Source organism: Wasmannia auropunctata, unplaced genomic scaffold (genome assembly GCF_000956235.1).
Source record: "Wasmannia auropunctata unplaced genomic scaffold, wasmannia.A_1.0 LD336071.1, whole genome shotgun sequence".
In the NCBI taxonomy this organism is placed as follows: Eukaryota; Metazoa; Arthropoda; class Insecta; order Hymenoptera; family Formicidae; genus Wasmannia; species Wasmannia auropunctata.
This window is the reverse complement of record NW_012026819.1, coordinates 548935-560025: the sequence shown is the minus strand read 5'-3', so window position 1 is coordinate 560025 and position 11091 is coordinate 548935. Positions and strand designations below refer to the sequence as shown.

The following is an 11091-nucleotide window of genomic DNA, read 5'->3' as shown; positions in this document are numbered from 1 at the left end:
CTCCGCGATCTTATACCATCCCTCTTGCAACCTTATGTAAGTGAGAAATAAGAAGTCTATTCGTTACTTTGCGAGATCATAAAATTACTGAGAATTGCGAAAATCGTCAGGGTAGGCTAATTTAATTTAAATTTCAAATTGACTGATTTGAGTTCAAGTTGAAGGTCGATTCAAATTCGAGTTAAAGTCTAATCTCTCGATTAAATCGCTCGGATTAAATCATTCGCGTACTCGATTTCTGACCAATAGGAATGATACATTCCACGTCGCTCCGCGACCTTATACCACCCCTCTTGCAACCTTATGTAAGTGAGAAATAAGAAATCTATTCGTTACTTTGCGAGATCATAAAATTACTGGGAATTGCGAAAATCGTCAGGGTGGACTAATTTAATTTAAATTTCAAATTGACTGATTTGAGTTCAAGTTGAAGGTCGATTCAAATTCAAGTTAAAGTCTAATCTCCCGATTAAATCGCTCGGATTAAATCATTCGCGTACTCGGTTTCTGGCCAATAGGAATGATACATTCCACGTCGCTCCGCGATCTTATACCACCCCCTCTTGCAACCTTATGTAAGTGAGAAATAAGAAATCTATTCGTTACTTTGCGAGATCATAAAATTACTGGGAATTGCGAAAATCGTCAGGGTAGGCTAATTTAATTTAAATTTCAAATTGACTGATTTGAGTTCAACTAGAAGGTCGATTCACATTTAAGTTAAAGCCTAATCTCCCGATGAAATCGCTCGCGTACTAAAGGATCTTCAATTTCACAGATGAGACGACGACGGTCACCACCACCACCAGAAGTCCGGTGTACAGTAAATACGTTTGCGGCGTGAAGGGGACCTCGCGCGGCCCGATTCAGGCGCGAAGTTCCGAGAGAGACGGGCGCGTGGTGGGCGGCGAGGACGCGGACGCCAACGAGTGGTGTTGGCAGGTCGCTCTGATAAACTCCCTCAACCAGTATCTGTGCGGAGGCGCGCTGATAGGGACGCAGTGGGTCCTCACCGCGGCGCATTGTGTCACGAAGTGAGTAGACGTCGCTTGTCGCGTAACGCTCGCGGTCTCTTCATCGCGCGCGCGGAAACGAATCGGGAAACGTGAGAGAAGTATGAAAAACAAAACAAAAAAAACGCTCGTTTCCAGCATCGTGAGGTCCGGCGACGCGATCTACGTGAGGGTGGGCGATCACGATCTCACCCGTAAATACGGAAGCCCCGGTGCTCAGACGTTGCGCGTCGCGACGACGTACATCCATCACAATCACAACAGCCAGACGCTCGACAACGATATCGCTCTGCTGAAGCTTCACGGTCAAGCGGAGCTGAAGGACGGGGTCTGCCTGGTCTGCCTGCCGGCACGGGGCGTCAGTCACACGGCTGGCAAGAGGTGTACCGTTACCGGTTACGGATACATGGGAGAAGGTAAGTCATATCCACCCGTTTATTCCCCCCCTTCTCTCTCTCTCTCTCTCTCTCTCTCTCTCTCTCTCTCTCTCTCTCTCTCTCTCTCTCGCAAAGAAATGTATTTGCCGCGTATTTTACTTGCTTACGCAACAACGACATTCTACAGCCGGTCCTATACCCCTTCGAGTGCGCGAGGCGGAGATACCGATCGTCAGCGACGCCGAATGCATAAGGAAAGTGAACGCCGTGACCGAGAAGATCTTCATTCTACCAGCCAGCAGTTTCTGCGCCGGTGGCGAGCAGGGAAATGACGCGTGTCAGGTATAAACTCTATGATACCCAGGAAAAACGTTGGCTGTCTACTTAATAACGTGGACACAATTGTGTTTCAATAAGTTCACAATTGCGTTTGGCACAAGATCTTTCTTCACAAATGTTTCCCTTGACGCGCGAAACTAACGAATTTACGTTCATCGTCATATTCAGGGCGATGGTGGAGGTCCTCTGGTGTGCCAAGACGACGGCTTCTACGAACTGGCCGGACTGGTGTCCTGGGGATTCGGCTGCGGTCGCCAAAATGTGCCGGGTGTGTACGTAAAGGTCTCCTCGTACATCGGCTGGATAAATCAGATTATATCGGTGAATAATCTCTAGCTTGTCTCTCGGACATGCCGACTGGTCGAATATATCGTCTAATATATCTACGTTTATTTATTGACGGAACAGCAGTACCTTCGCGCGCTTGATGATACATAGTGCACTATGCTATAATACATATACTGTAGAGATCTAAGAGGCAAACGGAAAAAAAAACGTAGACATGTAGAGATAAGCTCGAAATTGGCTGTTGTATATTTATTGGCATTACAAACTCATTGATGACAAACTCTCATCAATGATGACTCATTGGCATGACAAATGTGTATAGATATATATATGTTTTTATACATATTTATTATTTCACATGTAGCGATCGTGGCGCAGAGTTGTGCGTCTGCTTTCTGTGCCGAGGACCCAAGTTCAAATCCGACTAGAAACAACGAATTTTTATTCGATCGCTGCCTCTCAGAAGGCAACATATGTCGAAAAATGGCATGTAGATGGGCTGACTGAGCAATACGGATAAAACGATCAGATCATAAATGAATCTATTACCGATGTATTTAAGAGTCCATGCACGGTTGTGATACGACACGCTGTCGGCAGTAATCACGTAGATGACGGGAAAAAGCGAAATGATACGACAATTTCGTAGTCGTTTCATTCGCGAAATTATCGAAAAACGCAAAATTACATGAATTGAATCTTGCCATGTCTGATAAATTGATGACTTATCATCACGAACGAAACAACTTTGAACCGGTTTTATCGTTTTGCCTTTTGCCGTCATCCACGTGGTTACTTCCGACAGCATGTCGTATCACAATCGTGCATGGCCCCTCTTAAATACATCGGCAATAATTTCGTTATGATCTGATCGTCCCATCCGCATTGCTCAGCCAGTCTATCCACATGGTGAATTTTTCCCCATCCCATTTTTCGACATCATCTTTTGCCGGATCAAACGAAAAGATCATTAACCCATCTCTTCGATGTGTACTACGCGAACGCCGATCCAAATTTTCCGCGACGCTTTTAAGTTTTTCGTGGTTTGATCTTGAGAAACTGATCGAACAGCGAAAAATTTACATACATATAGTTTATATGTATTTCAACGAAAGAGAGAAAAAATTGGGTCATTTTTTTTTTTTTTGCGAAATAATAAATTTGTATAAAAACATGTTATGAAATAAATTATACTTTGTTTCGTATTTATTTATTATTTTATTCGTTATATTTTTTTAAATTCGCATTTCTCACGACTTCCTAGGAAACGTTAAATAATTTTAACAGGGAACGTAAAAAATAAGGATAAAAGTGTAATATCTGGACTCTCTTCTTTCTTTTTCTTTTGTTATTTTTGATCCAATAATAAAGCATGCTGGGTTTATCTTTTCTATGTCTATGCATAAAGAGAAAGACAACCAATGTCAGAGATAGCCGGTGCCAAAATTCTATTTCATAAAATTTACAATGTGTTTTGGTGATTAATGACGACGTAGATGTAGTGAATTACGCTTCTTCGACAATTTTATAGGACAATTTGATTTTTTACAAAATTGCAAATTACTTTGTCGTCGCGTTTCACCGACTTTTGAGAGCACACGAGCTTATTTCGACATTTTTCTTTTTCTACACTTTCGTAAATGTGCCATCAAGTGCGTACATATATTGTTTCTAGATGACAAAGATATTTTTCTACGCGACACATACTTTTCAAATAGGTGACGAACCGATTATTGTTGATTAATTAATAATAGGGGAAAAGATATGTGCGTGTTATTTATTTATATTAAAACATGTTACGCAGATAAGAGCCAACTACATGAACACTTGTCCGTCCATTTCTCCAAATGGGGATGACGTTAACTTATCTTATAAAAATTCTTTGAAAAGAATGTTTTATAAATAGAGCAATATTATAGCCGTAAGTTGCGCACACAAGTATTAGTATTTAATTTTATTCACTCATAAAATTGGCTTTATCTCGTTGAAATTTTCAAATTTTTATATTTTACTCTCATCGGGGGGCAAGGGGGGGTTGAATATATGATCATCCCGTGCTTTGTATATTATCGCGTTACTAAGTAAGTTGCCTGCTATACATGTATTTAAGATCTTTGTTGTCCGAATCCAGGCGCTAGTAGATTGTATATCTTGATATCAAACTTAGTAATTAAGTGCATCAAATCCGTACACTTTGTAAGCTGTCGCAGGCAAAAATTTCTACTGTCCCGTGACCGCTGTCCTTGTACGAGGGAATTCGTAACAAAGATTAAAACTATTGTATAGAGATGCAGTATTTTAGAACAGAGCTCTCGATTATGCAATTACTCAACGATCAACATATGGTTTATTCGAATGCATCTGTATTTGATAAGTTAGATAAAATAATTTATATGCTTCATTATTGCAAAACGATAGCATTGAAGACAAGTATAAATAATTAGTATAAATCTAAATAAATTAATATATATTCTTATGAGAATACTTTCGCAATTCCTCCTAATTATTCCAAACAAAATCAAAGCAACTATTGAAACAACATGCGTGGCGAACAATATTTAAATGCTGGACGGGGGGGAAGAGACCTGCGTTTCTTCGCTCGTGCGCGTACACCGCGGCAATTGATACGATATGGTATTCATACGGGATGCCGCGTACGAATGGCAAAATATCTGAAAATTGTGACGCGACAAAGCAATTCGATAAATGGAATCGTGTTCAAAAAACTATGAAATGATTAACTTCGTTCTTGAACTTTTTTTAACACAGTATAATATTAATTAATTTCATGATTTATTACTATCTCGATGTTATGTAGACACATGCATAAAAGAAGCAAAAGTAAATTTTACATAATACAGATTTTTAAACAAATTTTGTGTTGTGGATATTGTGCAAAATATAGCATCTTTTTTTTTCTTTTGCCAAGAACTTTCTTGCCGATTTTTCTCGCCAAATGCAATCGAATGAACAATTTGATTTTTATCAACGAAGGTGAAAAGATTAAAGTAATTATTTAGCAAAAGATTAAAATAAAGACAATGTTGTAAAGATAGATAAATACGCATTAACAACCTTTTGTTAACATATTAGAGGCTTGATCTTTTCCATCACATTGGACGGTATTAAAATTTTTTTCTCGTTTTCACCGAACTTCAAACATATAATCTATTTCATTAAAAATCACGAGTGTACATTATAGCTTATAGCTGAACATTAGTTCAGCTATAAGGAATAGAGTTATGAATAACTCATGAAATACATTTTGGAAAACATTTTATTCATATTTCATATTTTGCTGTACACACCAATATTTTATCTTCAGATTTAAGATCTACATACATCCATTTACCAGCCTCGCACTTTACTCTGAGAAGCCGATGTTAATATCCACGTTTTGTATTCATTCTTTTTAATCTTCACCTGTTTATGCCTAGGATGCGTTTTGCACATCACGTACCATCTCTCGTTTTTACATAGAAAGTAGCAGTCCTTGCAACGTAGCTGTAAGCGACCCTTCGCCTTCAGACCGCACACTGAGTTATACATGGGCAGTACGGGTTGCAAGAGGGAACACGTATTTTTGTTGTTCGACAAACTGTTCGGCGAACTTAATCTCTCCCTGTTGCACATGTAGTGGATTTTGTGCGCCAATACATTCTGCATAATCGGGATCGTCAAAACTCTCGGAGCTATGGAATTGATTGTTTGATAAACTGATCTAAAGATGATGCCGGCGTTCATTCTTGCTGTAAAGAAAAATTGACACATATTAATGCCAATGACGTGTGGGGCCTTGGATCTTTTTTTTCTTTCAATAAAGAACTAAATAATGTGCAAATATACTATCTTTATTCTTAGAAAACGCAGAGGCTCGCTCTGTGCAGGTTAAGAAACTCAACGATCGTAGAAAATAATAACTAATATTTAAAAGGCTCACAGACACGCTCGAGCGACTAGTAATATTTATATTAGTAATTTATAGCGATTTATAACGTTAGCGACAGCTTAAAATTTGCTTCAAATAATTATGTTCATAAAATTGCGTTTTTGTTTACTAAAGTGGCATGACATAATGCCTTAGAAAATTGAGTATCAACTTACTAGAAAATGACGATAAACTCACGTTACAATTACCCTAATTCGCTAATTGTACAAAGAGAGACATACGATTATATTTAACAATTATATTTCACATGCTGGACACATGTATTTTATATCAATATAAAAACACATCCAGCCTAGCAGAATCCAAATTTTGTGTGTGTGTGTGTATATACTTGTGTGTGTCGGGTCACGTGGGGGCCCAGCGTGTTGCCAACCTATCCCCTCCCCTTACAGCTACATACGCGTTACCACGACTGTTGGCAACAGCGGCGAACGGATAATTTTGAGTAACGATTTTTAGGTTACCTCCGTGTATTCCGCGTAAACCTGGCCCGAGCTGCGCGTCCGCAGGATATCGACGAAATGTCCAGGAGGAGTTCCGGAGACGATTATAGAAAAGGTTTTGTTCGATTTATTTATTACCTACCCCGCTGTCGAATGTAGAGATAACGCTCGTCGTAACCCGGCGAGAGAACACACGGGAACGGGTTGCATAAATTATTGGAATTGCCAATCTCTGGTAGTTCTATATGAAATATATAAATCGTGTGCGGAGCATTGATCACTTGACCGATCCTCAGTTTATGACGTCCTGTAATAATTTCTTCGAGAGTAACCAACATTAACCGTGTCTCGCGCGGCTCTCTGATTCTTTATCGCTGGAACAATCGCGATCGTATAGAGAATATATTATACGTATAATACGATTGTCATTGCTTTTTATTTGCGTCACAATTTCTTCAAATGTTTAACTTCTAATTGTTAATAATTTTAATGTTTCATTCCTAACGCATGTTTGAAATGAAATAAAAAATTATTTGATATTTATGTATTAATATTTTTAATACATATATATATGTATGCATTTCACAAAACGTCAATCTGATAGAAAATATAAAGTAATTATATATATATAATTGTTGAAGAAAAAAATTTTTCAGGATTAAATAAGTTTTAATTTTACACTTCACAGCTTCGCCACAGCTAATCTCTAATTGTCGAATTTGTAGGCCATGAAATGTGATAGGTTCTGCATTAAGCATAAAACCCGCTTAAAGATTTCCGGTTAAAAAGTCAACTTTGTTTAACTTGATCTGAACTTTGCCAGTGTTTGACGTTGTCAGGGTCAAGTGTCTACAGAACCGAGGACAGAAGAGAGGATGACAGAGGTAGGGACCGCTCGCCGCTCAGGGCCGAGGAGCGCAGCGATACAGATGACGATCAGTCGGATGGGAAGAAGCAGAAGTTAGCGTTCGGCTTCGGGAAAAGGACCGCCGGCAACGAGCAGAAGAAGGGAATTCAAATTAAATTAGGCTCCGCCTCCGTAAGTGAGATATTCTTTTTGACAAGCACGCGAGAAATCCTTTGTTTTTCATGAAAAACTTATCTCCCTCCTCTCGGCTCAAGTGCTGTTTACAATGAGACTTGAGATTCAAAAAAAAATTGATCAGTCAGAAACGATTATTCATCTTGCGTGGGAAGAATAATTGCTTGTGATTGGTCAATTTTCTTAAATTTTAAAGTCTTTAAAGGCCCATCTATAAGTCCTGAAACACAATAGGTGTTGTAAGCCTTAAGCTGTAAGAAATGGACCAATTGCAGTTGAATTTGAAGAGAATAATAGATTATGATTGATCAATTTCTTACGACTTTAAGGCTTACTACATCTATTGTGTTCCAGGACTAATGAGAATAGTAAGTCATAAGCCATAAAGGACCATCTACAGTGAGAGTAGTAAGTCATAAGCCGTAAGAAATTGATCAATCACAGTCGAATATGAAAAGAATAATCGACTGTGATTAGCCAATTTCTTAGGACTTACTACTCTCATTGTAGATGGACCTTAAGAAATTAATCATAGTCGAATATGAGAAGAATAATCAACTGTGATTAGTCAATTTCTTACGGCTTACAATTTACTACTTTCATTGTAGACGGACCTCAAGTTTCATTGTAGACGCCACTTTAGTCTCAAAGCACAATAGATGTTGCCAGCCTTAAGCCTTAAAAAATGGAACAATCATAGTCGAATGTGAAGGGATTGGTTAATTTCTTAAGGCTGAAGGCTTACCGCACGTATTATATTTCAGGACTTAAGCATAAGAAACTCTTCTTTGTGTCAGAAGTCAACTGTGAAAGCAGCGCCGGCACCAAAACCGACTGTAGCCTCGGTGTTCAATGCGGACGACGACGACGAACCAGAGGAGATGCCGGCGGAAGCGAGGATGAGGATGCGAAATATCGGGCGCGAGACACCGACATCAGCCGGGCCAAATTCATTCGGCAAGACAAAACAGGGGTTCTGCGACTCGAAAAAGATATTTGAGAAAACGCTGAAGAAAGCGATGGAGGAGGCAAACAAATGATTTTGCATACTATATATACATGTATGTACATACGTGTATATATGTATGCGCATATAATACACGTATGTACGTATATGTGTGTGTATATATAATCACGAAAAAAAAATCACTTGTACATTAATTTTAAATAATTGATAGAAATCTTGTTCTTGCTGAAGTCAAACGCAAGTATTTTTATGAAATGTAAGTAAACTCATTGGCAGAACTTAGATATTTAAAAATTTCGCTTCACAAGGAAGGCATTAGCCGCGATATGTGCACATCATGTATAATAAATCTATTATCTATATTCCCGTTTCGACTGAGCTTGACGATTTCGAGTTTTCTTTTCCATGTAATAGTCACTGAATAGCTTATTGTCAAACTGCGCATCGATTTACGCTAAAACATTACGTATGTATCTTCTTCATCTTTCTCACACGATAATAAACGTAAATAATATTGCAGCGTATTTTGTGTCTTCAAGTAAATGAAAAGAAGCACCTTCCGCATTGGTTTTACAAATTTTTATTTATATCAAAGTTTACATAATTATTTCCTGTTCTGTTGACCCTGGCGCAGATCCTGGAAACAAAAAGCGATTGCATGTGTAACGTACATTGCATCGGTACGAATCAATTATACAGAAATTTTACATCTACTTGTGGCGAAATATATGACCTTGGATGTAAAATTGAAAATTCATAAAATATTTATAAAATATTTGATTGTATTGCACATTTCATTATTAACGTTTAAATCAGTTTGAAAACTTTTATGAAGCAGTTTGCTTTCCAAATTTCAAGATAAGAATATCAAATTATTAAATGCATTCTTTCGATCAAGCATGCACAATCCATAAATAATTACCCTCGGGAAGTTGCGGACAGGAGGCGTTCTAATGCGACGGTCTGCCTTGGACCTGTTTCGCACCACTTTGGAGTGGATGGCGCAGGAGACGCAGTAGTGTAGCTTGGCGTACAATTTAGGCAGCTGGTACGACTGATAGAAGCTGGCCTCCGTTATGTCCCTGACGGCAGCGGCCTCGACGATGTTGCGAATGACGAACTTCTTGATGGCCTTGTCCTTGGGGACGCAGCGAGCGCAGTTGGTGCAGCGGACCGGATTCACGTGGCCACGGCCGTGCTTGGCGCGACCGCCGTTCCTGCGTTTGCAAGTCTAACAAACGAAACAAATCAGATGTGGATATACTGACATATCAAAAACAATGACAATTCTGTATCACACAGGGTGCATTCCATTTGACACTCGCAACGCTCTTGGACTAACTTCGTCCTTGTTTATCAAGTGTTAAACAAGGACAAGTAATGTTCATGAGCGTTAAATGGAACACAGCCATGGGAGAAACAATGATAGTAATAAAAGTTTGCAACGACAGATACATGCATAAAAAATATATATTTTCATATATAGGATAACTGTCCCTATTAGTGTGCCTGTAGTCCCTATTGTGCTTTTATATTTAAATAAGTCATAAAAATACACTGACAAGTAAATAGACAGTGTTTTTTTTTATGACTTATTTAAATATAGCACATTAATAGGGACGTACAGGCACACTAATAGGGACAGCTACCCTATATCTACGTAAGAATTCATGTGATTAATTCATTACTGCAAACTTTTACCACTGTCATTGTTTCTCCCACGGCTGCGTTCCATTTGACGTTCGCGAGCATTACTTATCCTTATTTAACACTTGATAAACAAGTTATTCCAAGAGCGTTGCGAGCGTCAAATGGAACGCACCCCATGCGATAGAGAAGCGAAATTAGGTTAGGTTACAATTCACCCTCGAATCTTCGTCCCGATTTTTTCTTTTTTTAGTAAAACGCGAACGCGCCTAGCCGAGTGGCGTCTTCAGAATTAAATTAAGAAATTTCGACTCGACGACACAGCATCGTGACGATCAAATAATACAGCGGCCACATGGCCACCGCTAAAGGACGAGGCGCAATCTCGGCGAAAGGATGTCGATCCATTGCGAAATTTACGTCATCAAAACGCAGCGTACACTCGGACTCGGCGACGGCGAGGGAAATTTTGCAAGCGCGAAACGTGCGGTGCGAAAATTCGGGCAAATTGCAGGCAATAAACACTCCGTATTACCATCTTTTACAGAGAACTATACAGAAGAGACTCGAAGCGGAAGCGGTGACCTGCGATATAACGATGCAACGTAGAAAGGCGACTCCGCCCGTCGGTGTCGCGCGTAAGAATCGCACTTCCGGTACGTTCGTGTTATATAGCGCCAATTCGAGAATGGTAAACGTACGTTAATTGGGCGAATTTCTCGTTATGACTCTAAAAACGTATTTTTTTTCTATTGGATATCGAGTACAGGATAAATCCTACATTAAAGTTTTGTTGTCTACCAGCGGCCTCTTGTCCATTTCTACCATCGTAGATTAATTTTAATATTGATATAACTTAGCTTTTTTTACTAGTTTTAAGAATTAAAAATTCAAGAGTAAATTAAGCCAAGTTTATTTATATGGATAAAGAATATTGAGATAGAAAATTTTGAGAACAGTCAAAAAAGTTACCAACGTAGAATAGGAAAACATTTATGACAAAATATATATATATATATATATATA

General features: G+C 38.9%; 4 protein-coding genes across 6 annotated transcripts in view; 2 read left to right on the top strand and 2 right to left on the bottom strand.

Moving 5' to 3' along the window:
* LOC105449857 (atrial natriuretic peptide-converting enzyme) overlaps positions 1–3140 on the top strand; it is a 10789-nt gene extending 7649 nt beyond the window's left edge. Inside the window, 5 exon segments of the mRNA XM_011689277.1 lie at positions 165–305; positions 779–1034; positions 1152–1429; positions 1578–1732; positions 1898–3140. Coding sequence (XP_011687579.1) covers positions 165–305; positions 779–1034; positions 1152–1429; positions 1578–1732; positions 1898–2065 — 998 coding nt within the window. The 3' untranslated portion in view covers positions 2066–3140.
* A 2136-nt stretch (positions 3141–5276) lies between these two features.
* LOC105449855 lies at positions 5277–6907 on the bottom strand. Its single transcript, XM_011689272.1, has 2 exons — positions 6552–6907; positions 5277–5766 (listed from the first exon to the last, which is right to left on the bottom strand). The coding sequence occupies exons 1-2, from the start codon at positions 6745–6747 to the stop codon at positions 5366–5368; spliced, it is 597 nt and encodes a 198-aa protein (XP_011687574.1). The 5' UTR covers positions 6748–6907; the 3' UTR covers positions 5277–5365.
* On the top strand, positions 6367–8942 carry LOC105449856 (PEST proteolytic signal-containing nuclear protein-like). Of its 3 annotated transcripts, none has more exons than XM_011689276.1 (3): positions 6367–6524; positions 7249–7448; positions 8252–8942. In XM_011689276.1, the coding sequence occupies exons 1-3, from the start codon at positions 6488–6490 to the stop codon at positions 8489–8491; spliced, it is 477 nt and encodes a 158-aa protein (XP_011687578.1). In that variant the 5' UTR covers positions 6367–6487; the 3' UTR covers positions 8492–8942. The 3 variants fall into 3 exon arrangements, with proteins under 3 accessions (XP_011687578.1, XP_011687577.1, XP_011687576.1); XM_011689275.1 differs by having other exon boundaries at positions 8249–8942; XM_011689274.1 differs by having other exon boundaries at positions 8216–8942.
* A 40-nt stretch (positions 8943–8982) lies between these two features.
* Positions 8983–10698, bottom strand: LOC105449854 (40S ribosomal protein S26). The gene is made up of 3 exons (XM_011689271.1): positions 10601–10698; positions 9341–9649; positions 8983–9055 (listed from the first exon to the last, which is right to left on the bottom strand). Exons 1-3 carry the CDS (start codon positions 10601–10603, stop codon positions 9023–9025), a joined length of 345 nt encoding a protein of 114 aa, XP_011687573.1. The 5' UTR covers positions 10604–10698; the 3' UTR covers positions 8983–9022.
* Between the last annotated feature and the right edge of the window lie 393 nt (positions 10699–11091).